The sequence below is a fragment of the Lolium rigidum genome, unplaced genomic scaffold (genome assembly GCF_022539505.1).
Source record: "Lolium rigidum isolate FL_2022 unplaced genomic scaffold, APGP_CSIRO_Lrig_0.1 contig_1215_1, whole genome shotgun sequence".
Taxonomy (NCBI): Eukaryota; Viridiplantae; Streptophyta; class Magnoliopsida; order Poales; family Poaceae; genus Lolium; species Lolium rigidum.
This window is the reverse complement of record NW_025899820.1, coordinates 293,413-321,046: the sequence shown is the minus strand read 5'-3', so window position 1 is coordinate 321,046 and position 27,634 is coordinate 293,413. Positions and strand designations below refer to the sequence as shown.

At 46.0% G+C, this 27,634-nt stretch overlaps 4 protein-coding genes and 1 non-coding gene across 5 annotated transcripts; 3 read left to right on the top strand and 2 right to left on the bottom strand.

Annotated features, from left to right (window-relative positions):
- Nucleotides 1-1,033: 1,033 nt before the first annotated feature.
- LOC124680306 (huntingtin-interacting protein K) lies at nt 1,034-4,422 on the bottom strand. Its single transcript, XM_047215376.1, has 4 exons — nt 4,211-4,422; nt 3,102-3,157; nt 1,417-1,483; nt 1,034-1,332 (listed from the first exon to the last, which is right to left on the bottom strand). Exons 1-4 carry the CDS (start codon nt 4,391-4,393, stop codon nt 1,252-1,254), a joined length of 387 nt encoding a protein of 128 aa, XP_047071332.1. The 5' UTR covers nt 4,394-4,422; the 3' UTR covers nt 1,034-1,251.
- Nucleotides 4,423-8,125: 3,703 nt separating this feature from the next.
- On the top strand, nt 8,126-11,404 carry LOC124680304 (probable protein phosphatase 2C 36). Its single transcript, XM_047215375.1, has 4 exons — nt 8,126-8,426; nt 8,556-8,923; nt 9,026-9,262; nt 10,843-11,404. The coding sequence occupies exons 1-4, from the start codon at nt 8,126-8,128 to the stop codon at nt 11,053-11,055; spliced, it is 1,119 nt and encodes a 372-aa protein (XP_047071331.1). The 3' UTR covers nt 11,056-11,404.
- Nucleotides 11,405-12,269: 865 nt separating this feature from the next.
- Nucleotides 12,270-17,808, top strand: LOC124680303. The gene is made up of 13 exons (XM_047215374.1): nt 12,270-12,512; nt 13,062-13,248; nt 13,908-13,980; nt 14,142-14,286; nt 14,529-14,638; nt 15,029-15,160; nt 15,237-15,363; nt 15,447-15,581; nt 16,138-16,295; nt 16,398-16,472; nt 16,595-16,733; nt 16,998-17,264; nt 17,662-17,808. Exons 1-13 carry the CDS (start codon nt 12,270-12,272, stop codon nt 17,806-17,808), a joined length of 1,938 nt encoding a protein of 645 aa, XP_047071330.1.
- Nucleotides 17,809-18,328: 520 nt separating this feature from the next.
- LOC124680309 lies at nt 18,329-18,490 on the bottom strand. The gene has a single exon (XR_006995474.1). It is a non-coding gene; the product is annotated as a U1 spliceosomal RNA (small nuclear RNA).
- A 1,389-nt stretch (nt 18,491-19,879) lies between these two features.
- LOC124680300 (BTB/POZ domain-containing protein POB1-like) lies at nt 19,880-27,408 on the top strand. The gene is made up of 6 exons (XM_047215371.1): nt 19,880-20,090; nt 25,634-25,710; nt 25,787-25,850; nt 26,153-26,432; nt 26,538-27,012; nt 27,055-27,408. The coding sequence occupies exons 1-6, from the start codon at nt 19,880-19,882 to the stop codon at nt 27,406-27,408; spliced, it is 1,461 nt and encodes a 486-aa protein (XP_047071327.1).
- The last annotated feature ends 226 nt before the right edge of the window (nt 27,409-27,634 follow it).

Below are 27,634 nucleotides of genomic sequence, written 5' to 3'. Positions count from 1 at the left end.
CTTCGGTACCCTGGTAAGGAAAAAAGTGCGTCTGGTACTTGCTGCTTCACAAATTTACATCGTTCAGCACATCTGTTAAAACAGATGAAGGAGGGTTACTATCCCAAATACAAAAAATATTAGACTCAAAACTTAATCTAGCTTGATTATGCGCCGTCTTGTTTGCCTCTCTGGGACAATGCTGAAACGATATCCTCCCAATTCTTCGAGCAATTTGAAAACAGCTGCCAGTATTGCTGCATAAGGACTCCATAACTCAATTTCTCCGTTGCATGCTGTAATCAAGTCTAAGCTATCAGATTCCACCACTACCGGCGAACATCCAATATTTTCAAGTAACAGCAAGCCATTTTTCAACGCCATTGCTTCAGCAGCTGCTGGACTTAACATATCCAGTAAAGGCCAAGTCCCGCCTCCAATCGCCTCACCATGATCATTTCTAATAACAGCTGCCGCAGCCCCTGTACCATTCGGGAAAAAACATGCATCTATATTAAGCTTGTAATGTCGAGCTGGAGGTTTACACCATGTTACCACCTTTGGTGTTGCTCTCTGTTCTGCTAGAGAAAAATTCGCTTGGACGCTTTGGAAACATAGGAATGCGCGAGTTTTTGGTAACACACAGAGAAAAACTCTACATGCAGCAAATGGTATCCAAGATCAGAGAGGATTTCCATTTGGGAATTTACCAGAATAGGAGGGAGTGAGGATCATTTGCGAGAGTAAGCTTTAGTCGAAGGGGGTGCGTGTGTGGGTGGAGGGGTCTCTGATGTTAGCGTCTTCCCTTCTATAAAGATATCGACCCTAGCTACTTGTCTTGTCTACCAAATGCACCCTCTGTATGATATATGCACAACTCTTCAATGACGACAACCCATCGATCAGTTGTCATAACCTACAGAAAGCCATATCACCAATTTGTTCTCGCAAAAATAGCTCGGGTGATTATGATCTCCAAATGAACCAATCATCTCATACATATAGAAGTACACAGTAATCATCTGGGTAAACACCAATGAACTCCTGGGTGAAATTTCAAGTTTTATCCGAGAACAGAAACAAATTTGCAGCATCATAAAAATATATAAGTTCTACATGTATGTCAAAAATGATAATTTCGTCCCATAAAAAGAAAGATAGTTTCGCTGTGATACAGGCATGTCCCCTCAACAGTAACACACAGTACAAGCCTCATTTGCATGGTGTACAGATCGGACGAAATCATTGGCCCGCAGCAAACATGTGTCAGAACTAGTGAAGCAAGGAGCGAACAGCAGCAACAGCGTCGCCTTTGTGCTCCCGGAGTGTCCTCTCTGCGATCTTCTTGTCCAACTGCACATTCAGAGATGCTTTAGATGGGGGGCCTTCAGAGTATTAGAAAAAAAATGGATGTTGAGTCTAGGTTTCAGATGGCACCTCAAGCTCGTTGGCGATAATCTCAACATCAGTAGGGTTGATTTTGACAGCAGCTAATTCTTTCTCCCTGGTGAAAGAGCAAAAAAACACCGATTTTGTTATAACAGTCCCATGAGTTGTGAACAACATTTTCAGGAGAACGAGGTCAACCCATTTATATCTATGAAATAAGTGTACTTCTTTTCAATTTCATATTGGAGTTGACATGTCTCACAGAAATACTGATGCGTGGGACTGGTTTATGCCCTCCCCAAAATTTGGCTAGACACAATTTAGGTTGAGGTTTTCCCTGCCCACAATTTTGTGTCAGTTTGGTTTTTTGACCTGCCCACGAACTGGTCAACATTGGCTTGAAAGATGAAGCAGAATTTGCAAAGGAGCATTGGCATGCCGAAATGTTGGCAACTTATCCAAACCAAACATTGACAAAATGGTTAGATACACTTTGCTCACAATCCAAATATACCCTAACATACCAGAAAGAGAGAAGTCCAATTTAACCCCCGTAAACTTGTCCCAAAGTTCAGTGTACAACGCTCAACTGTGATATGGTTCAATGAACGTTCAGGATTAGCACTTGCCCTGTTTTGACAGGTTTTGAGCTGGTTATTCTCGCCACGCCAGCAGTTCTCCTTCATGTATAGCAATTCATCATCGTATTGAAATTAACCCAGATCATACATACATCACATGTTCCCCTCGTACCTGTTCTTCCTAGCTAGAGCGAGGTAACGGGGATCATGTAGGAGCTCCTCCGGTGGCCAGCAAGACCAGGCTCTGGCGCTAGCCCTCAAGCAACCTCCGCCTTCCACATCCCCTGCTTGTGCCCAGACCGTACGTGCTGGTTGCTGGTTGCTAATTTAGAAAGATAGACTGAGAAACTGAGAGACCTGCTGCTGGCTGCTAATTCAGAAAGGAAGTGAGAGATTGAGAAACAGAGATAGGTGCTGCTGCTTGTCTGTTGGAGTGTGTCCAGGACCCCTTGCAAATATGTTGTACACTAGGCATATTGCATCTAGCCAACCTAGGCAGTAGCTAGAACGAAAAGGCAATGACAGCGGCTCCTGGACGACTTAACCCCAGCCCTAGCGGCAGCGGCCTGGGCAAGGGCGGGCAACGGCCGGGCAGCAGCCTAGGCAGGGGCAGGTGGCAGCCTCGGCAAGAACCCGTGGCGCCATGATCTGGCTGGCCGGCGGTGGTTGCAAACTCAAGCGCACAAATTGTGAAGTACAAAGGATCTAACTTACACTATCATCGACTCATCGTGCTAGAACTGCTATGTTCGTTTATTTATCCTTACTAGCCTTGCTTTTTTTATCAGACCAAAAAGGTATCAGATGATAAAATATTGTGGTAGCAAAACCGTAAGCAGTTTGAGCCGCTGGCTTGTACACTTCTTCATAAAGTGCTAAACTGCTAATCTAATGTGTTAACAGCATTTATAAATGAAGCTAAAATTTCTAGCAGGGAAAGTTCTTATTCAAACTGAACATCACATACAATCTTTCATGTTCAGTTGCTAGTCGCCTCTGTCATTCACTGTAGATGCGGTAGTTGTATTCAGTAAAAACTACAAAAGAGTAGTGCATTGGTGTATTGCAGGTTTCTCGAGAGTAGAATAATAGCTGTGAATATTGCAAGTTTCTTGAGAGTAGAATAATAGCTGTGAATATTTCCACACCAACCTCAGTCTCATGGCATTCCAGTCGGCCTCTTTAGATGAAGCAAGAGCTGCCATGGCCTGTAAAAGAAACAACGATCTATCAGCTTCACCAAGGTACTCCTAAAAGTATCACAATTAAACATAAATATCTCTATGGTCCTGCCTTCTACATCTTACTTCTAAATAATTTCCTGATATTGATGTTTTAGCATGCAGTTATTATAAGAAGGCATCTGCCAACTGCTATTAGCTGTCTCTTTCAGAGTCATCTATACAACCCCTTCAATCTCACCTGATTAAAACAGTTTATGGCTGGATTTGAAGGTTTGAACTGTATATCTGCCCAAACCTTCAAATCCAGGCATGAATTTCCGTAATTCTGTTTGGCTGGATTATGGCCATAAATGTGGGTAGAAAAAAACATGGGGAGCTGATAGAAAATGTAAGTTGTGTGTCGTCCATGCTAAGATCCAACGTCTTCAGACGGTTGAGTTGATAATACCGTTTTCAGCGACAATATGGAGTATCACGGACTACAGATATTGCATTTACCATAAGCTTTAATTGTAGAAACAGAAAAGAGGCGAGTTTATGGGTCACGAAGGGCGCTAAGCGATTAAGTGAAATAATGTCAGAAGAGTAGGCTGCTTTGCAATATTTTTGCGTCTTTTGTTTGTTTGTTTGTTGCTACAACTACTTCTTAATTAATAGATTATGGCAAAGCTTTTGCCCCCGTTTTTTTTAAAAAAAAAAACTTTGAGCCCAACAAGTAGAAACACATAGTATGCTCAACTGATGGACCATGATTCAGAAGACATTTGAAATGATTCTGACCGGAGAGAACGGAGCAATAATACTAGTATACAACACGCTTCCAGGCTCAGATTAGTGCTGCACGGATGATCAAACTGAAGCGTCCCATCCCTGCCAAGCAGGGGAGTGGCACAGAACTAATTCATGCTAGCTAGCGATTCACCATGCCTCCACGCCACGGTTCCACCAATATCGAAACCCTCCGGCTCGTCGCTCTAAAGAGCCAGCGGATCGCCGATCCGCAACTAATTCTCAGCAACGACGCGCCGGAATCCGCGAATCGACAAGAGCGTGGTATTGGAGTTCGAGAGGACTCACGGACTGGACGCGGGAGGAGTCGAGCTGGCGGTCCTCGACGTGGTCGGTGAGCTTGTCGAGGGCCTTGCTCTGCTGCTGCAGGTCCTTGGAGTCCGGCCCGGCCTCCCCCGCGGGGCCGCCCTCGGCCACCGCCGCGGCCGCAGCCGCCGCCGCCGCCGCCGTCTCGTCGCTCGCCGACCCCATCGTTTGCCTAAAACCCTAGCTGGAAAAATTCCCCTGCCGCTGTGGTGTGTGCGCAACTGGAGCGGGTCGGCTGGGTGCGGTGGGCTTTGTTAACCACCGTACGGCATTGAGATTGGTGCGAGATAGGACATGGCGAGTTTTCCTTTGGAAAAAAGGGCCCGATTGATTCGACTTGGAGTATAAATCTGCTAGGGACATTTTTTTGAGAACACAGTACAACGCTCACGAACACGCACGTATAAATCTGCTAGCGATATTTAAAGGTGTTGTAAATAAACATCACATCTACTCTGTATGTTGGATGAATCTTGGCATGATACAATCATACAACCACTTTTTTTTTTTTTTTTTGAAACGAGGCAAAAGCTTTGCCTTTCATTGATATAGGAGAAAAGAGTTGGCCCGTTTATGAGGAAAACTGGCCAAAAACCGTTACAACACAACACCACACGCCAGCCCCGAGGCTGCGCTCCACACGGGTCGACGACCAAACAGGTCGACACCACACCTCAACGCAACAGGCGGAGGCGAAAGACCGGAGACATCGCTCCAAACTACCACGCCGGCCCCAAGGCCGCGCCCCTCCTGGCCGAAGACGAGACCACCTCCGCCGAACCGCCAAAACACTCCGCAAGACCCTCTGACCGGTGGACGTCCAAAGCGCGGCCCCAAGAGGCAAAGCGACACAAGAGCGCCGCCCACGCCCGATCCTGCTAAGGATCTAGGGTTTCCCCCGGAGAACCCGGGCGGAGATCAGGAAAACCCGCTTCGATGACGCCTTCAAGAAGGATGCGGCGCCCACGGGCGTCACCGTCGTCGGTCCTGGCCGGCCGCTAAGACAAAGCTTTCGCCTAGCAGGGAGTCCCAAGACCTCGCGCCCGCCCAAACAAGGACCGGCACAAACCACCAACTGCAACCACCGCAACGCGATCCACGAAGAGACGCCGCACGTACCCTGCCACCGCCGCGCTACACAACCTGTAGCCATCGGAGTACCGCCGAAGAGCGCCGTGGGCGCAGCCGGAACGCCACATAGAGGGGACGCCGACCAACACCGACACGAGGTTCGAAGACGAACGCCGAAGACCGCAGACTTGCGCAACCCACACATCCACATGGCCGCCACCCCGCCATCCAGCGCCGCGCCCTCCCCAACATACAACCACATTTTGCAATACACCTTAAAGAGTTCTTCCCGTCTTGATATGTACATCTTTGATTTATAAATATAAAGAGTGAATTGCATTCTTTGACCTTTTTCATCTGCACCAACGCAAAATCCTTCCAGAATATCTAATTTAAGAAACTTTGGAGATTTGAACAAGATGGGAGGTGATGATTGAGGTTCGAAGATTTCACGAGGACAACAACATAATAAATGGAGAGAAGATTGAACATGATCTGCAATGAAACTCTGCAAGTTATACGCATTGTTGTTGCACAACATGGATCTAACATGCCAAACCCTCCGAGTTTTACGCATTGTTGTTACACCACATGGATCTAACATGTCAGTTCTATCCAGGGGATGCTTAAATATGTCAAAATTATGTTCAAAGTTTCTTAAATGAATTTTGGTAGGATTTTAACTAAATTGAAAAATGCATAATTAATAGGTCGATAAAATGAAAATCACTCAAATATAAATGACTGGTGCACCATATTCTTCATTAGTCTTGCCACAAAAGAGTATGTGTATTTCTATGAATGTTTGTGCTACTATGTCCTTGTAAGCAAGAGTGCAAGACTATTGTAAAACAGAAGCATATTCGGACATGAGCAGCACAAGTAATTGAACAATTCAATGTGTATCATTGTGAACATTGCACAATCTAAAAGTGTCAATGCAAGAACAATCAAGGAAAATATGCCAATTTAATAGTGAACACTTTGAGACATGCCATTTATGGCAGTATCATATATCAAATTAACTATTTTCCATTGTGACATTTTCCCCTAAGTCGCTAATTGCACCGATTTTTATAAATATTTGCAGTTAGTAGCACTGCATATCGAATTAACTAATAGGAGTGTACGACAAACACATCATTCTCCAAGTTGTTTGCATGTAACGATTTGTGTGGAAGAAACATCACCTTATTTAGAATTTTTTGTACACCTAACTTGACTGGAATTTGTTCACTCCTAGGTGTAAACGAATTCAGTTGGGGCCAACATGGGCCAAGACTTTGGGAACCAGATCCTATAATGTCAAGGAGTAAAGTTAGACAAACTACAGTGCTCGTCTAGTGTTAAATGAAGAAGCAAAAGCTGTAACAAACATTGTGTTGTATGTCTTAGAGCAAATTACCGTGCATATAAATCTTGTAGATTAAAAAATGTTCAGTGATAATTTTGATTGTTAGTAATTATTTTAAACGGGCAACACACATATATATTGTGCAATTTAATTTAGTTCAAACTGATATTAATAGTATGAATGTGAAGAAGAAAAGTTAGAGGAATGTAGTTTGCCTCACTTTGCTCCTTAACGTAGGATCTGGTTCCCAAGACATGGTCCTCACTATGACCAATGATTTTTCTAGCGGATTAACACCAAACATTTAGCTAATTAACAACTGTAAAGATTTTGGTATCGGGGCAACTAACTATTATGTTTCTCATAAAATTTTTTACTTGGCACTTATAGGTCAATAACGCATCGCGCCCTAAATAATTCCTCAAAACCCATGCAAATATCTGTTTGGTCGAAATATTGTGGTAAGATGCACATGCAAACCATTTATCCATAAAATAGTTGGTAATTCCTACTGCTAAAGTATCTCTAGGCTGACACCCCCTGATTGGTGCCGTATCCACAAATTAATTGCGGGAAATGAAATGAAAATTAGATCTCCAGTATATCATAATCGACTTCCCCAATCCTAGCCCCCTCTCCTGTAGTGGTGATTGTTGGTGTCCTCTAAGTCTCTGTTAATTTCTATGAGTCGTGGTAGTGATGTAAAATCCGTTTTGTGTGTTCAAGGCCCTTCTAGGACGTGCGTGAAATTTATGGGAAATGATCTAACTAGTCACCGCCTCGAAAGATGCAAAGTTAGCACCGTCTCCACTTTCGTCTTCGTTCCGATGAAAAATGGCCCTTTTGGCAGGGCAACGTATGGCATCGATACCAGATGCGTAAAAGTGAACTATGCACCGGTAAAGCCACAGACCACAGAAACCCTAGTAAGAGTGGGTTGTAGAGAGAAAAGGTTTTGAGGAACCACCTAAAGATGCAAGAAATTCAAGGAAAATTGTTTATATGATGCATGGAGAAATTTTGTTGGGTCACCCGGGAGAGGTCTTGCACCCCGCGCAAGGGCACCTGTTTTGGCGAGCACGAGGCGCAACAGTCCAACACGGTCACCACATCGTGATGATACAGACGGAGCCCACCATCCCGGAACCACAAGAAAACTAAAACAATTAGAAAAACGACGGCCGTCCAATGCCCCTGCCTGCCGTCCTCCCCTCCAGTCCCCACTCCCACTCAGGCTCCGACGGAGCGCACTCCCACTGCAGGCAGAGGCAGGCGGCACCAAACCAAACCGGACGCACGCCTCCTCCCCCTTCCCCCACCCGGCGGCCTTTTTCTATTCACCTTTTTCCTCCAATTCCCCCCTTTCTCGTACGCACCCGATTGCGACCCCGCCCCCTCCCCCACGCGCATTCCCCTCCCGCCGCCGCCGCCGCCCGCCTCGGGGACGCCCCGGTCGGCGATGTGGCGCTGCGATGCTCGGCCCGCTCCTCAGGTTCCTCTCGGCGTGCGGCGGGACCTCGCCCCACGCCCCCAACGCCCCCGCCCCCGCCTCCTCCGATGAGGCCCGCGACGGCCTGCTCTGGTGGCGCGACCTCGCGCGCTGCGCCGCCGGCGACCTCTCCGCCGCCCTCGTCCAGGCCAACCACGTCCTCGAGGACCAGTGCCGCCTCCACTCCGCCCCGCCCCTCGGCACCCTCCTCGCCCTCTTCGACGGCCACGCCGGCCACGCCGCCGCACGCTTCGCCTGCGACCACCTCCTCCCCAACCTCGCAGGTCTGCCCCCCTTCTATCCTATCCTATTCTATTCCACCCGCGCCGATGAACCCAACCAGCCAACCAGCGCGCTCCCCTACCACGACGCTAGCCTAGGTCTGACTCTGATCCCTCTACCCACGCGTGCAGAGGCGGCGTCGGGCCCGCGGGGCGTGACGGAGGCCGCGATCAGGGCCGCCTTCGCGGCCACGGAGGGGGCCTTCATCGCCCAAGTCTCCGCCCAGTTCGAGTCCCACCCGGACGCCGCCACCGTCGGCTCCTGCTGCCTCCTCGCCGTCGTGCACGGCCGCACGCTCTTCGTCGCCAACCTGGGCGACTCCCGGGCCGTCCTGGGCAGAAAACCCAACCGCGGCGGCCAGGTCGTCGCCGAGCAGCTCTCCAGCGAGCACAATGCCAACATGGAGCCCGTCAGGGAGGAGCTCCTCGCCCAGCACCCCGACGACCCGCAGATCGTCGCGCTCAAGCACGGGGTATGGAGGGTCAAGGGCATCATACAGGTATCCCTGCTTGTTTGTTCTCTCTCCCCAGCGGTTCGAGCTCATGTCACCGTGTCTGAAGGTTCTATGCATGCTTATTACGCGCCGGGTTTGTTTATGCAGGTGTCGCGCTCGTTGGGCGACGCCTACCTGAAGGACGCCAAGTTCAACACGGACCAGATCAAGCCCAAGTTCAGGGTCGCCGAGCCCTTCAGCAGGCCTATAATGAGCGCCGACCCGTCCATCGTCTCCCGCACCCTTCAGCCGACCGACAGTTTCCTCATACTTGCCTCCGATGGCTTGTGGGAGCACCTGAGTAACCAGGAAGCTGTCGAGATCGTTCACAGCAATCCACGCGCTGTAAGATGATCCCACACACCGTTTCCATCGTCTCTTTGTATTTCTTTTGACCTCTTTGTTGTTGTTGTTGTTGTTGCCTAAGATGATCATTAATCGACCAGTTGTGAAATTCCATGAGTTTTGTTTTGCATTAGAATTATTAGGAGTAGCAGGGAATATTTCATTGCATTCACTCGTAGCCTCTCTGTTCTTTTAATTGGAGTAAATGTGTATCTGGGTGTACTGTTGTGTCATATTTCCATTTATACTTCTAAGCAAAGGAGTATATAGAATCTGAGCCTGTGCATTAAAAATCCAGATTATGGTCTGATTTATGAATAGTTAAGTGCGGCCAGGGTTTTCCCTGCAAAACTAATTATGATGTTGGCTGGTGATGGTAACGTGCTGGATGTCAAGTATTTACAGGTGTGCAACTGTGTCAGTGGTTTTGGAGTCTCACAGTTACAAGCTGGCAAAAAACTTCGAAGTCAGGGGTTTATGCTTGAATGTTTTGAGTTTGAGTCACCCTATTACTGTAGGAACTAAGAAGTCTGAGGCATCTCCTATGACTTTTTGCACTCATTTAGATAAAAAGTTAGTCTCCTTGTTCTTTTAACTAGAGTAAATATTTACCTACCAGGGTGTACTGTTTTGTCATATTTCCATTTATACGTCTAAGCAAAGGAGTGTATAATCTGAATTTGTGTATTAAAAATCAGATGATTCTCCGATGTTTTGTCGACGCCATCATGAGTTTTTTTTTTAATTGAAGGGTCCCCCCCTGATTTTCATTAAAGAAACCAAGTTCTTACACGCTATCATGAGTAGTTAAGTACGGCTAGGGTCCTCACTGTAAGACGCATTATTGTTGTTTGCTGCTGATGGTAACGTGCTGGATGTGAAGTATTTACAGGTGTGCGACTGTGTCAATTGTTTTGGATTCTCACAGTTACAAGCTGGCATAACTTCCAAGTCAGGAGTTTTTAGGCATGAATGTTTTGAGTTAGAATTCCTCTATTACTGTAGGAAGTTTGAGGCATCTCCTATGACTGCTTGCACTCATTTTTTTAAAAAAGTTAGCTGTGTCTATGGCACATTGCCCTCCTGTAATGTTGGCACGAGCATCCATGTCCTATAACTATTGTAATGATGTAAACCGTCTACTGTACTATAGTAGGTCCATATGGACCATACCAATAATAAAATGTGACTGCTTACATGGGACGAAAAATTGTTTTGTGCTGCTCTTCAAGCACTGGGGATTCATAACTCGTGTTCTTGGTCATATATATTTGTGTTTGGTACCCTGGATATTGATGTCTCGCAAGCTTGCATTTACTGCTATCTCCAGATATAATGCTGATGCATGTATATGCCATTAGGGAAAGCCACCAAGTAAAATTTATGGGCACTTTATTGCCAATAAATAAGAATTTATGGGCAGTTTGACATGTTAGTTTACCTAACTTGTCAAAGTTGGCTCACTCAGAATAGCTGCAAGGTTGATTTTGATTTCTCAGCTGTTAGGTAATAGTTTAAATTCTGTCTAAATATACGGTGAATTTCATTTATCATGACTGCCATACCGTCTCTTTGTTCAGGGAAGCGCAAAGAGGCTCATAAAAGCGGCTCTCCAGGAAGCAGCACGGAAACGTGAGATGCGGTACTCAGACCTCATGAGGATCGACAAGAAAGTCCGCAGGCATTTCCACGACGATATTACTGTCATCGTCTTATTCTTCAATCACGATCTATTAGCAAAAGGAAATGCTCCAGTACAGCCCCTTTCAATCAGATGCCCCTTAGATAACTGATCACGAGCTAGTTCGTCCATGGATGCTCTGTTTCTGTCAGCGGAACTCGGCTTCGTCAGTACACAGCGCAATCAGCTTGCAGCAGTTTTCTTTCCGTCTATGTTTTTCTCTTGCGCTTGCACATAAAATTTGACTACTTGTTAAATTACCAGTTTTCCCCTAAATTATCAGTTTTCCCCTCTTAAAGATGTCGGATAAGTGTGGATATTCTTCAGGCCTGGAGATTTGCCTAGAGCTTACGAGGGGACTTTTTTTCTTTCTAGAAAGATGTTTATGAGGGAACCTTGTTAAGGATTTTGTAACCGAAAATTGATTCAGTTTCGTGCTTACATAAAATGGCTTATTCTGACTCAAAAAAATTATCAGCACGTGTACCTTGTACAGCAGTTTCTTCATTCTGGCATGCTAAACTGTTGAATCTATCCATTGTTGCGGGATGAGATTTTACTACTGAACTGATAATATGCACAGTATGATCAGGTTTTCAGGTTTTGATGTACCGTCTTATGCCCAATCGACTGGATTATGCTCATCTGTTTGGCTGCACTTAACTGAAGATGAGGAAGCGATACAAATATTCACATACTTAATTATGCGTGTCACTGATCTGTTTGGGATTTCGCTACGCAAAGAAGTTGTCTATCTACCTTGGGGACTTGTGGTAGAGAGTGCTCTTTTATTTGAAGTCTTATTATTTGCAGTTTCTTCGTTCTGGCATGCTAAACTGTTGTATCTCTTCACTGTCGCAGGATGAAATAGCACTGTACTGATAATATGCATAGAATGATCATGTATTCAGGTTTTTGACGTATCATCTTATGCCCAATCGACTGGATTATGCTGATCTGTTTGCTGCACTTAACTAAGATGTGGAAGCGATGCAAATATTCACATATACTTAGTTATGCGTGTCACTGATCCTTTTCACGGTTTTGCTACGCGAAGAAGATGTTAAATACTTATTTAGAGTTAGATAAGGTCTTGTTAACATACGGAGTATTTCTTTATTTTGATTGACAGTCTTATTAACATTTGGTTGTGCTGAGAAAATTCTCAAAATACCACTAATATCCATGGTGGCAAAAAGAAACCTAAAGTACTGTAAGGCTGTTACCTGGCCCCATCTGTCATTGACAGAGGCAAAAAACCCCGCGCTCGTCTCCATTCTCGTCTTTCATTCTCCAGTCTTCCCGCCCTCCGGTACCTAGGGTTCCATGGAACCAGCCGCCGCCTCCCCCTCCGCCTCCGCCGACGGCGGCGCTTTCCTCGAGTTCGTCGACTACGCCATCTCCGTCCTCACCTCCTCCTCCGGGGGCGACGGCGACGAGTCCCCACCCGGCGCGGGGCCGGCGCCGGCGCGGCCGCCGTGGGGGTGGACGGTGGCGCAGGTGCTAAAGTCCTGCCGCGCCTACTCCAGCGGAGTCACCGCCGCCATCCTCCTCTCCGACCTCTTCCAGGTCAGTCAGACTCACCGCCGCCAACCCTCATTTCTAAGTGTGATTGCTTGTTCTAGTTACCAGGTTTTCTCTAGTCAGTGAGTCGTTGTAGTTAGGTTCACTCTACATGTATCCAGCCTTCAGTTTTTAGCACACGGCTCTTTATCGAACATCATTTACGTTTTGTACACACGGTTTCCTAGAATTTTGTGAAATTAGCTCGAATTTGAACACAAACGCACCCGTTTGTGGAAGGATCTGACCAGTGTGCTCTTAATTAGTATACTCAAATACACGAAGGCATACACAATATCTTCATGTGTAATAAAAATGGATCTATCCATATACAGGGAGCAATTGCGGGTTAGGATGTTTTGGCGGTTGAGTTACTGATTTTTGGCAACTTGATACTGGCTTCTGGCTTGTTCACATATATAAACATGTTGCAAATCCGTGTTCTCACATTGTATTTTACCATCATTTCTTCTACCATTGGATTGGAGGTTTCTCTTGTGTTTTCACGAAACAGGCAGATGGCTTTGTGGTTTAATCGTTTGCTGCTTTTGATAGTCCTGGACAGAACAACGTAAATATCTGACTGCAAAGAAGAAGGTTGAGGTGACTAATCTCTTAAACACAAGGAGTAAGAGGAGGAGGCTTCCCAGTACTATCACAATCGACTCTATCCACGAGAAGAACTTCCTTTCTCCCAAGAGTGTCCTTGAAGCTGTCGTCATCAATGTTTTTGTTCTTCCTGGTATACTCAAGCACTCACACTGGCCTTCATTGAATGAACAAAATGTAGCAATTCCTTGGTTGTTTTTAGAGCATCTAAGGAGATGTTTACTAAAGAGGCACGATACTGTAGTAGCCTACTACTTTTCTAGGACTATCTCGATAACTGAACAGAAGCCCAAGAAGGGATCAGAATACCCTTCATGCTGCTGGCAGCACTGCAAGCATATGAATGTGTTGGTGTTCCTGGGCTTGGCCCTGTCAATCACTCTTGTATAGAATATGTGCAGAAATAGTGCAATCTTGTGGCAACCCCGCCTCCCTGCTGGCCTGCCACACGCCTGCGGTGCTTGGCAGGTTTGCCTTGGCGTGGGACTCCATGACCTTTAGTTTGTTCTCTCCATTCCCACGGTCTATATGCTGTAAACTCTAGCTCTTAGGCCCTTCTCAGTGAAAATTCAGTCAGGGAATCTCTCCCTCTTTGTAATCATTATTCAAGAAAAGTGTAAAAGCATTCCCCAATTCTCCCAACTTCCATGATTCATTGCTGTTATCCGTTCATTTAACAATATTCATGATTAAACACTATTAAACTCAGTGACCATTTGACATGAAATTTTGTTCATTACATCTAACATGTGTCTTCCTTGAAGCGTACTCAATTGTGTGTCATTCTTGTAGGTACAAACATATACATGCTTACCTTGGGAGACATGTGGAGTACATCAACTATTGATCTGTATCTACACCGAAGGTATGTCTAAATAATTCTTAGTTAATGTTCATTTTTGTTAGACTGATGCCATGGTAAAAGTCAGTAACAAATCAAATGCATAAAGGAATGTAGAATGGACGTGGATAAATTTTTCACGGCTTAACTTTCATTCATAGACTGACACACAACTTTAATTCTAGGTACTACAGTTATATAGGACAACATTGCATCTTGAAGAAGGGTCGAGAAGTTGTGCTCACAGGATGTTGTCTTCGTACAGCTGTGGAGGGATCTGGCCGTGCTCGTATTTTACCGACAGAATACATGGTGATATTACTTGATGAGGTGACCATCCAAAGCTTTTAGGCGTATTAAGGAAGTTTTTGGTCAGAACATACATGTTAATGCAATTTGTCAGAATATGGACTCCTTTGCTTTAATTGCAATTTGACCATTGAAATGATTGTATAGACAAATAGTTCAACCTTAAGCTGTTATAGATTTATTTTGACACTTGTACTGTGGAGTATGGAGTGTCGGAGTTCCATGCACATTATTCACTTTGAGCTTACCTTTGATTTATATAGGATCAAGATGAAGATGCCATGCTACTTGCGGCACAGTTTTGCACATATTCTTTCTCCTCTATGAAGCAAGAGGAAGGCGGAAATGATGTTGTATATTCGTTTTATGCCAGGTAAAATAAGATATCTATTACATCTCATTGGCAATCTCCTTAGATAGAGTGCTTTCTTGTATTTGTTTTCTAGTAGAATTGATTCAGTATGATTGTAGCTTGTGCATTAGTTTATGGCTATTTCTATTCTTGTTACACTACTGTAATGTACATGTAAGATATAGCAGAAACAAGCTTGTTTAGTATTTGGCTGCAGTAAAATAAGCTTTCTTATAGGGGAGTTTGGACTTTACTACTAGTTTAAAGCGGTATATATACATGTCTGCACTGTGGTAAAAAAGAACAACACCCTCCTTTGGTAGTAAGAGTAAAAAGGAAGAATTGGATGAACCATAAAAATCGACTTTGTTAGAGAAAGTTTCAGAACACCCAACCCATTCATTTTTGCAGGATTGAGAAGATCGAGTCTTTGGAACCTCTTAGATGTACAGAAAGAAAGCAGATTGTACTAGTAGACAGTGATGGTGAGAAGATAAATTTTATCTTATGGGGAGAGCAGATTTTGCTTGCAAATCTTTTCAGGTTCATCTCACTCAATACAAGTACCAGTTGTCTCAGTCGAGTTATAACAGCTAATCTTTTTTTTCTGAACTTTCAGTGTAGGGAGCATGCTTGCACTGGATAGTCCTTTTATTGCAAGTTCTGAGGAGTCTCAGGAATTGTGCCTTGAGTATGGTAGTGCAACACAGGTTTACTTGGTGCCGATTGCTCAACAGGAGGAACAGGTTGGTTGGTTGGAATGTCTTAGTGGGACAGTGCTACTTTTTTCTGCACTACTATTGACCAAGACAGAAGGATTATGTGCTAGGTACTCCACACACCTACTCAAGTAAAGAGCCAAGGACCTCGGCTGTCATGTGTTCCAATTGATAATATGGCTTCACAAGTAACATTACCACGTGATTTGCATGGTTCAGTTGACTTCAGCAAATATCCATTTCGAGTATGTAACCTTATCTTCATCCATTAGAGTTTATTTTCAGAAGATAACTTTTGCCTGTCATCGTGTTGGACTTGCTCTGACCAAGCTTAGCCTCTAACTGCTGATTTTGCTGAAGCTTTGATTTGTATCGAGTTATATAATATGTGAATCATAACATTAGTATATGTAACTTAAAATGTTGAGTTTACCACAGTAAAAACTAAATAATTTAATATCTTATTAATTGTTACATGTCATAATTTATTTCATTTCTGTTAGTTCTGTTTATATGCATATTGTACTTTCAGTGCATAGGCACATGCACATAGGCAACACCATAAATATAAGTGTGATTTGATGTTTCCCTTATGTTGAACCTGCTTTGAGAAAATAATACCTTTCAAATGTTTCTGCTGTCTTTTTGGTGAATCTTCAAATAAAAGAAAACCTTGGGAAAACATTGCTTACACTTTGGTACAACTCTTGATATATCATGTACCTCTTGCACATGTAGACATGTAGTGAGCTTCCTGCAATATCTTTCTTCTGGTAGTTGTATGACATGCCTCATTTTTAGTCATATGTAAGTGATCTTCATGGTAAAATGGTGGGAGTTAGTCTGTTTGGCACCGTAACAAGTGTTTGCAAAGTAAGTGCGTCTGGGACTACCTTCTATTTGGAGATAGAAGACGTTACTGGAGTTGCTCTGACGAAGCTTAACTTTATTGGACACTGGTAACTATTTTTAGTTGTTTTTACCGGTTATTGGTTCCTCTGCCAATTCAATTGGTTCTACTATGCATTTGAACCAATTATACTGTATCAATACCTTTGTAGGTCATTAGGTAGAGTTGGAGTTGGTCATATGGTGTATATCTCTGGTCTGACTTGTACCTTGAATAAAACAAAAATGTAAGCATCATGTTCCTTTGTATCACATCTATATGCATCTCTATGTCTTATTATTTGCCACAATATGTGGAGTCTCCAATATGTGCAAAGTTTTGGTTGATGCGTTATTTTCTTATCAATAGCCTTGAAGTCTCATGGCGTGAGAAGGAGACAGGATCTCTGTTTGTTAACTTGAGCTTGCTGCCGGCCCTGCTGAACTCAACATGCCTGCATAGTTTATCACTCTTGTCAGATCTTCCCCATTCAGCAAACAGGACACACGTAACTCTTCTCCATTTGACCACTACTGCTATGAGATCTCTTCTAGAGCATTTTAAGTTCAGATATTGACAATACTTTTGAAAACAACCACTGCATCACCTTTAGCATGCCCCAAAATGTAAACATATAATAAAAGCAGTCTCAAACACCCTTTGTTTCAAGGAATCATATACGTTCTTCTACAGATGTTTCTAAGAATTTGATTGCCTTCTTCATCTGCAGTCATTTTTTTTTCTGCTAACATGCATGCCCCAAAATTTACAGATATGCCGTGTTCGACTTGACCACATTGATTGCAACAGTTTAAAGCTGCCCTTATTCCACAATCTATGTGGCCATGTGGTGAATGAACAGCCAGATGGACTGTACTGTTCCTTCTGCGAAGTCGCCTGCCAGAATGGATGCACACATGGCTTTCAGTTGCACTTGACCATTGCAGACGACAGCGAGAAGGTCTTTGCATGGTGTCTCGGGCAAACGGCTGTAGAGTTCCTTCAAATATCTCCAGATGAATATATGGAACTCCCTGAGGTATTGACCTGTCAACTTATCCACCACTCATACAATGTACCTAATACTTGCGGTGGCGCTTTTCAACATCCGCTTCGAATAGCTTACAGGACAACAGTTTACATATAGTTTTAGTCAAGGTTCCTTCTGTTTCTTCTTACACAGCAGTAATAATATCCTGCATTAACTAGGCACTTATTTTTAGCAAACGTATGTTTTCTTAATTGTTTCTCAACATGTTGGTAAACTGAATATTGCCTTTGAAGTTTTCATGAGCTCCATTATGTGCATCACTCGGGATGCATCCATCGCTGGTCTCATGTACAGTTCTGTCAGCCTGTCAGGTTGCTTATTGCTAGCCTGTTGCAAAAAATCCAACTCTGTCTTACTGAAGTTTCTTCTGATGATAAACCGGCAGGATGATCAGGCAATGTACCTCTTCACTCTGCAGAACGAGAGTTTCACGGTGGCCATCGCGAACACCAGCAAACGGGTTGACAAGTACGCCGAGAATGACAAGGCACTTCCGGCGTGGGAGATCACGAGAGCCCAGAAATGCGAATGAACTCCCCAGGATTCGTCGGTGACTGAGAACGAAATATTTTGTGTTACAAGTGTCTTGGGATCATGGCCTTGCCTTTGTCTGGTGACTCATGTTTCAAGCGTGTTGTGTAGGCAGACTGTTGATGCATCTGCCACCGGGAACCGAATGCTTTTTTTACTTGTTGATTGACATGTGTTTATATTATGATGGTTCTCTACTGGGATGGTGTGGTTCAATCTGGACATAATGTGAGTAGCCTTTCGCTTATTTGTGACTGTCGTGAAGAAACCAAGTAGCCAGAGGCCTTGTTTCAGCCATGATTCTGTCACTAGATAATTCTGAGACAAGAAAATTCAGATACGAGTTTTGATGATAAAAAACCCAAGCATGCGACCGTGAGATACATCTCATACGTGGAACCAAAAGCCAGGATCCAAATGCAAAGAAGCAAATCACTAAGGGACCTTAACAAAAGAAAACATAACAGAAGTGGGTGCAATGTGTTCAGCACCAGGGACCAACTTTTAATTTTGGAGAATTAGCAGGGGCCGCGCGAACGCGTACCCCCTCTAACACAAATTATGACGTCCACTCTCCCTCAAAGGGGAGATGGTAAGCTAGCGCACCCACGAAGTGCAATGTGGGTCACTTGCCTAGGCCACGGAACTTCATGATCTTCCGTCGACCCCGTCCAGGTAAGTAAGGATCAAGGTGGTACCCGGTCCTCCTCTTATAGCAGGGCCTCGTGGGGCAACCGTCATCGATTGCCGATGTGGGACTAAAAATACGGAAGGAGCTCTCAGCTTGTGTGGGCGGTCTGGCGGCTGTGCGTGGGCTGCTAGGTAATTCTCCATTTGGGCCCTGAGGGAAGAGATGGTATATGGGCTGCTTTCTTTTCAGTCGTCTATTTTTTTTTCTTTTACCCTTACGCAGCCTAACGTGGCCTGGCCTTTTCTACCCTTTTTCTATTTTCAAATATAAAATTTATACGCATATACTGTAGAAGTTTTTGCTGAACAAGGCTGAGACACCTTTCAGCACCGACACTTCACCCAGCAGAAGGAAACAACCATCACATATTGCATTTTAAACCTCCTGAAATCATCAAATCGTGGCCTTCTCCCCACTCACCGCACAAATAAACACCATTAAACTTTCCATCCATAAAAATGAACTGAAAGGAGAAGATGGAGTTTTGCAGAATGTGCATCTACGTACAAACGACCTTACCACCGCAGGTGTGGATCACAAGAATCCTACCAAATTAAAGGGACACCAAAATGCATGGCTCAACAGAAACTAACTTTACGGTTATCCTCGAAATAGGCTTTTGCACCATTTGTAAAATTTTGCACACTGTCATGTCGTTTAGCGGTGAGCATGGGGACATCACCGGCGACAACTCACCACCTGCAGCTGATTACCACCGTCCCTTGTTTCTCCAAGGTTTCACATATACTACCTCTATCCCAAGACTTAAGGCTTATATTTTTTTTAAAAAAATCAAACTATATCAAGTTTGATCAAGATTTTATCAAAAATCATTAACATGTAAAATACAAAATCGATATCGTTAGATAGACAATAAAATATATTTTCATATGGTATCTACAAAATATCATTTATTTGATAGATTCTTCTAAAATTTTGATCGAGCTTTACTTGGTTTAATTTTTAAAGAAATATAAGCTTAAAGTCTTAGCCTCTTAGGATGGAGGTAGTGTCAAGTTTGCTGGCGGCAAAGACGTGGGTTGTTTGGGTTGAGTCGACGATCATCCTCAATGTGGTTGACGCAGCTCAAATGCCCAATGCATCTCCGACGAGAAATTAATTATTCACCGCATGTCCGCATGGTCTCGTCTTATTTTGACATTCATCCACTTTCGAGGGTCCCTCTTGGGAAATTAATTCTTGGGCCCCTCATCAAAAAATGAAAAATATAAAGGTTCGCGGGCCTTGGAAATGAACCGGCCGCCGACCTCGCCTCGAAATCCTCTCCGCGCGAGGCTAGGGTTTTACCGTCCACGCTACCGCGCGCGCGTCCTCCTCCCTCAATCCCTCTTCCGGAGTCCGTGGCGGAGCGCGCGCGCGGATGGCCGGCGCGGAAGGGTCGTCGACGGCAGCGGAGATGGAAGTGGACCTGGAGCTCTCCCGCGGCGGCGAGGGGCCCAGCTTCGAGTTCGAGTTCGCGTTCAACTCGCAGAACTTCTCCGACCGGTTGCTGCGGATAGAGGTGGTCGCCAGTGAAGACGCCGGCGGGCGATCCCTGCCAGAGCCAGACTCGTCGCGCCACGAGGAGAAAGGTGCGTACGTAGAGGCCGCTCGCCCCTGCTGTTTGACGCGATAGAGATGGTAATTTTGCGGCTCACTCGCGACAGATGAAGTTCGTAAGTTTTTTTAGCCTCGGCGATGTGGTAGAAATGCAAGTTATTGACATTGGAAGTAGTCCACGGCTGAATCATTTTCCATTTGTTTTTGAGGATCCATGTCAAATTTAGTGAGACAAAGTAGTCAATGTATACTGTATCAAAACGCTTCGCTCTAGGGGGGAACCCTAGCTCGTCCTCCTGCCGCCGCCGGGCAAAGCCCGCGTGGTGCCAGCGGCGGTCCTGCTTCTACCCGTGCATATGGAGGGGTGGCGCGGGGCGTCGGCAGGGCACGCCCCGGTCGACGATGGCTCCGGTGGTGGCGCGCAGTCCAGGACGGCGGGGCTCCGAGTGGCTTGGCGGGGATGGCGCGGCAGCTTGGCTGCGGGGTGGTGCCGACGCTGGTGGCGGTGTCCTCCCGGCTTAAATCTAGGCCTTTTTGGGCCCCATCTGGGTCTGGGCGGGCCTGCCCTGTGCTAGTATGCGCCACCCCGGCGGGCGGACGGTGCGGCATGAGCTTTACGAGTCCTTGGGCTCGGCCGGGCCAGATGGACCTGGTGTGTTCATGGAGCTGCGTCCGGACGGTAACCGCATGTGGCGGTGGAGGCGGATCCCTCCTGCATGGCTGTTGTTCCGCTGCTTCTCGCTCTGTCTCGTTTTTTCGGCCACGGTGAGGCAGCGTTGGTGATCGCAAGACCATGGTGGCGCGTGTTGGTGGCTAGAGAGGTTGGCGGAGCGCGATGGAGTGTCCGTGGTCGTGGTTCTGTGAGGGACGGGAAAAATCCTTGTTAGATGGCTGACACCGACGCGGTGATGTTCACGGGCGCCGCCATGCCTTCTTGAGGGGCGTCTGGGTCCCCCACCCCACAACCCTCCTGCATATCGGGGGAAACCCTAGGTTCGTCCGGGCAACATCGTCGTTATCGTCGTATCCTTTCTTGAAGGTGTTGCTTTGGTATGCAGCGCTTCAGAGGGCTAGCATCATGGTGGTAATTCTCTGGAGGGCGCATCAGTTGCGGATTATCAGCGTTTTCGTGAACCCGACTTTGTCGACTTTGCTTTTTTGTTTTGTTTTTTCTTCTTTTGTTTCTTTTGGGATTTGTTGTGCTGTTTGCCTCAACGGTAGTCTCAATATTGTATCGGTTGGTTGCTATATTAATATAGTAGGCGAAAGCCTATTTTGAGAAATGTATACTGTATTATACATTGTGTATATCTATCCAAACTAGAAAATGTGACCCTTCATACTTTTTGGAGAGGAGGCATGGAGGGAGTTCCTAGAACTCTCTGTTTTAGAATGGACCATTAATCTTGAAACATTAAGGTACTAATTACTAGTCTGCTTGTTGGTAATCGCTTACTTTTAAGCGTTACAAGCACGTGTTGTATACAGGTAAATTAATCTTGTATTGGGACAATATGCTGATCAAAGGTAATTACTAGTCTTGTTGGTAGTCGCTTACTTTTAAGCGTTACAAGCACGTGTTGTATACATGTAAATTAATCTTGTATTGGGACAATATGCTGATTAAAGGCAAGATACCCACAATATGCTGACCAAATTTCCCCCCTAATTTCCTGTTTGGCCATTTACTGTGTAGAATATATATTAGGAAATTGGACAATAGTATAAACATAACTGCTTAATGCTTTCTGCCTTTTTGGCTATTTATAGCATAAATATACAAGCACATGTAGTTACTTTAATCAGTGACTTAGACCATCTCCAGTCCCCCGCCCCCACTAGCCCAACCCATTGAGGCGCTAGATGGAGCTGAAAAGCGGGTGGGCCACCTTGTCAGCGAGAGAGAGCAAACATTCCCTCCCAACGTCTCTTTCCCTCTCATTTCGTCATTCCCCCCTCGCTGCTGCCACTCCTGCAATTTACCCTCACTCGCCTCCTCATCGCCGAGATGCTACCGAAAAAGTTCCAAGGCTCTCGTGCCGCCGATGATTCCGAGCTGGCAGCGAAGAAGAAACCTTGGTAGGCGAAGCAGCGGCCGGAGAACTAGATCGCACGGTGGTCTCGAGCGACCAGCGCAACATAACCTCTTCCCTGGCCACACTCGGGTTCCCCCCCCCAGCACCTTGATAGCAATCCGCATGGCGGCTTTGGAGCAGATGCCCAGAGAGACGAGCTCCCTCGCGCTCGACCTCAACCTCGCGCATGATAGCTCGCCAGCCATGCAGAGCGACCCTCTGCCATGCCGTTCACAGGAGGCGCACAAGGGGACGGATCGTCTTTGTCGCAGCTGTATCTGCACGTTGGGCACGACGCCCACATCGTGTTCGGCGGAATGTCGCATGGCGACTCGACCATGCACAAAAACATCCAGTGCGGCTCCCAGGAGGTGTTCACGCAGCATGATTCCTAGGCCTATGCCGATCAACAGCAAGAGGAGGAGAGGAACGAGGAGGATGAAGATGAGGAAGGGGAGGAGCCGCCGGTTCCCGTGGCCAAAAGAAGAAAGCCGGCTCCGGCGGTATGGCCTAAGGAGGATGAATGCCTCACCGAAGCATGGAAGGTGGTATGCCTCGACCCTCTCACTGGTGCGAATCAAAACTCTTGCACCTATTGGGTGAGGGTGAAGGCGACGTCTGATGAGCTCAAGCTTGTTGATCCCGATTTCAACAAGGTACACATGGATCGCAACCAATCCGGCATGTCACGCCGCTGGGGCATCATATAAGGAGCTTGCGATAAATAGCATGGGTTCCAAACAGAGATAAGCACAAGTGCGCCGATCGTGACCGCCCTCTCCAACCAAGTAAGCCACATTCCGTTGCCATCAGTGAGTGACTGACCAGGTCGCATGCCCATTGATTTCTTTCTGTTCACCTCGTGGCCCAACATTGCCTCATCCAAGCCCCGCGTCTAGATTGGCCATGTCTTCGGCAGCACGTTCAGAGAAACGAGGGAAGGGCATCTCCAACCGCGCGACCCAAATGGACGCGATGGACCGTCCGTTTTGGGTCGTCTGGGTGGTCGAGCGGACGCGCGGACGGAGCCCCGTGTCCGCGCGTCTGTTTGGGTCGCGCGGTGCGCCCAACGCGTGGACGCAATGCATAATCGAGGAAATAGAAAAAGGAAAGTAAAAATGCGAATTTGAATGAAATTTGATTAAACATATGCCCTATTTTGGGCAAATTTGTACATAGCCCTATTTTGGGCAAATAACTAACAAAAGAAGCCTCTATATGGGCTTTAAAATTTAAACTAAAAACCCTCTATTAGGGTTTGGTCGACGGCGCGGTGGTCGCCGGTGCGCCGCCTAGCCCCTGTGGGCGTCGTCGGTGTCGACGAGGTCCCCGGGCGGCGAGGCACTGTTGTGGCTCGACCGCGTCGGGGACTCCGGCCACGGAGACCACAGGGCCTCCTCCCAGGCTGAGTGGGGGGTCCGGAGCCGCCCGAGGAAGCGGCAGCGCACGGAGCAGCGCCTCCTCCCTGAGGCGCTGCTCCCTCTCCTGCCAGGCGCGGCGCCTGGCCTTGTGCGCCGCTCCTCCTCGGCGCGGCGCCTGGCCACCTGCCGCCGCTGCTCCTCGTCGGCGCGGCGCCTGGCCTCCTCCCGTCGCGCCTGGCGGGTCTGGGCGTACAGCTCCTAGCCCTCGGCTTCCTCGACCTCCCGCCGGGCCGCTTCCTCCATCTCGGAGGTGCGAATGGCCGCATGGAGGTGCGGCCATTTCGCGTCCTCCTCCGCCGCCGAGATGAGCAGCGCGGCGCGGAGGTCGGGGTCCTCCTCCGAGGACTCGGGCTTGGGCTCGAGCAGCGGCGGCGGTTGCGGCAATGCCGCGCCGCCACGGGCGGCCTCTCCGATGTGGAGGCCGCCTCGGTTGCCTCCGGATGGCCGCAGCGCCGGCGGGCGACGGCGGCTGCTGCTCGCCTCGTCATCATTGGCTCCGGGAGCAAACCGTCGCTTCGGGGCCATGGCGGCGGTTTCGCTCGGGGAGTGGAGTGGGGACTGGAGTGGAGGGACAGATCCCCTCCAGTCCCCATTTAATAGCCTCCCCGGTCACCGACAGGTGGGCCCAAGGGAGACGAGGCGACAAGCGCCCGGACGCGAGCAGACGTCGCGTGCCATCCGCGGCCACGCAAACCTAGCCCAGATTTGGGCCGGGTTTGCGTCGTTCCGGACACCGCGGCCGTCCGCTTTTGCGGTGCGTCCCCGCGTTGGGCCGCTTTTTTGTCCGGCTCGACCCATCCGGACGCGCGGGCGCGGGATGGGTCGCCCCGTTGGAGATGCCCTTAATTCGTAATGGTATCATCAATATCTTAATGTTAGTGTTGGCTATGGCTGTCGGATGAGTGACCCATTTAATCACAACTTAGCTTAATTAATTGAACGTGTTTATACAGAATTCTATAGAATCCCTGGGCTGGGGTAACACTTAGGCTGGTCATAGTGGGGAGTAATTTAGAGTAGTAAGTAGTAACATATGCCATGTTACTAGTCTAAGTTACTACCTTCATAGTGGGTAGTAACTTATATGTGGTGTCATGCATTGTATCATTTATTATGTTGTAGACTCATCTTGCTTTGGGGTGTGTGATGTTATGGTAACATAGCTAGTTACCACCTCATTTTTTTTCTTCATTTATTAGGCTGCTCATAGCGGGGAGTAACTTAGACTAGTAACATATGTCATGTTACTAGTCTAGGTTACTACCTTCATAGTGGGTAGTAACTTATATGTGGTGTCATGCATTGTGTCATTTATTATGTTGTAGACTCATTTTACCTTGGGGTGTGTGATGTTACGGTAACATAGCTAGTTATCACCTCACTCTCTTTCTTCATTTGTTCGCATGCCATGTCACCAAAATGCCTTGAAATGTGTGATGTTACTAGCTATGTTACTCCCACTATGAGCATGCCATGTCACCAAAATATCTTAAGATGTGTGATGTTACTACCCATGTTACTCCCACTATGAACAGTCTTACGATTACTATTCTGGGTGAACTTAGGTCATCATAGCTTGTTTGATGAGTTCTTACTTTTATGTAGTGCAATTACTTATGTAGGCCTTGGTTGCTTCTTTCCTATACGTGTTGGTTACATGGCAACCTCTGGCATCGGCACATTACCACAAAGTCTTAGTTAACCCCTTGTTTCCTTTTTAGTTACTTGACTTTTTACTGCCACTAAATGCTTAATTAATTATATTATGAACTTTGCGTGATTTTTTTTTTGCTTCAACATGCTTATGATCGATTACTTAACTGACTGAGCTACAAGCTTGCCTCTGTTGCTGGATGCAGGAGAGTGAGTGCATGCAATATTCGTGATTTTATTTGATCGTTTTTACCATATTGCTGAAGTGTAATAAAAGAATTTGCACTCACAGAACGTTGTTCGAAGTTTATCTAGAGATTGTGTATGTACCTTGTACTTATTTTCAGATTTCTGTTTTATTTATCCAAGCTTGGTATTTTGCAGGTGATGCAGGACAAAATATAGAATCATCCTCAACCATGGTAGATACACCACTTTTACGAGTAAAGACAGTTTATATCAATTCAGCTATTCTTGCTGCAAGAAGTCCTTTCTTTCTCAAGGTAGCTGTTCTTCTATTTTTTAAATACATGTGTTTTATTATCAGAGCATGATTCTGACAAGTTTGGCCCCTCTTAGCTTTTCTCAAATGGCATGAAAGAATCTGATCAGACACATCCAACACTTAGGATTGCTAATTCAGGTAATGACAAAACTCAAATGTAACATTCTGCCTCTTATAATTCCTTCTAATTAATTATTGTGATTCTGTTATTAATTTGTACTTTGAAATAAAACACGAGTACTTATAATAATGAATGCATTTATGTTTCCGAGTTTTTTCTTCACTCCTTTCTTTGATACCGAAACTTTTAAGTCTCTTTTCAGTTTTTGATTTACCTACGAAATAGATTTGTGTAACTTTGGTACACACTTAAATAACTTTTAACAACAGTTTTCTTAATCCTTGTGCCTTTTTTTTGTTTTGATTCTACTTGGGAACAGAGGAAAACGCCGTCATGGAGCTTTTAAGCTTTATGTACAATGGAAAGCTGACAACACCCGAGCCTGCTCGTCTGCTCGACATATTGATGGCCGCTGATAAATTTGAGGTGCTTTCTTGCATGAGGCTTTGCAGTCAGTTGCTTGCAAAGTTGCCTATGACCACAGAATCTGCGCTGCTCTACCTCGACCATGCATGCTCCATTTCAATGGCATCTGAAGTTCATTGTTTGATAGTTAGAGCCAAGAAATTCCTTGCCAACAAATACAAGAACTATACTAAGTGAGTGATCCTCATTGGACGGGGCTCTTCGCAGAGAAAAAATCATATACATTGTTGTCGCAAAATTATGAAGTGTACTCAAGGCATGGTTTTGTTTCTTTTCAGGTTCCAGCACGAACTAATGAACTTCCCTCTTGTTGGGATTGAAGCCATATTTTCAAGTACCGACCTACATGTAACAATTGAAGACAACATATATATGTTCATGCTCACCTGGGCCCGTGCGCGATACCCAGAATTGGAGGAAAGACGCACAATCTTGAGTTCTCATCTACTTCCGCTGGTGCGCTTCAGTCATATGAGTTGTGCAAGACTGCAGAAGGTCCTAACTTGCACCGACGATGATATAGACCATGATCAAGTAAATAAGGTTATCACTACAGTACTTCTGCACAAAGCTTACCCAGCACATGTACATGGTGTTCTTGGAGCAGACGCAACAACTTGTTGGCAATTTGCAGAACGAACTTACATGTGCAAACCGGTAAAAGTTGTTGCGTTTGATGGACCCTGCCCCCAGGTTATAGCTTACTGGGATCTGAAGCGTGAGGAGTGCGCCCGACTCTTTCAGCCAGGACAGGTACCTTCACAGCCACTCCCTAGACTCTTCCAGTCAGGACAGATAATCTCGCACCCGCTCAATCTTGCAGGGCTGGACTTCACGCTCGTAGCAAGATGTAACATCGACCAGCCGAGTGGATTGTACAGTTTTGGCCTCTTCTTAGTCATTATAGAGAAGCTGAAGGGATCTGTGACAGTAGATTATGAGTTTGCTGCAAGGACAAGAGGGTCGGGGAAATTTGTGACCAGGTTTGAGAGTAAGAACACCTTCACTGGTAGTTTGATGATTGGATGCGATGATGTTTTTGGCATTCCATGGAAGATGTTCATTGCTGATGACAACCTCTTCATCGACGACGTGCTGCATCTGAGAGCTGATTGGAGGGTATTGGAGCAACAAGAACTACAAGCTTGATAAGTTACTCTACAGAATTACTGCTGGGTCAGTTGTAACATGGTGGTTCTTTATCCAATGTCCGACCACAGCCAACCACCAGCCTAGTAGTTTGGATTAGGCGTTGATTGAGGGTCAATTAAATTAAAGTTTGTCTCCTTTTTTATCCAAATAATTTACAGATGTAATAATGTGAGACTGAAGGATGGCTTCCTTATCCTTTATAAACTCTTTTGCGAACAATATT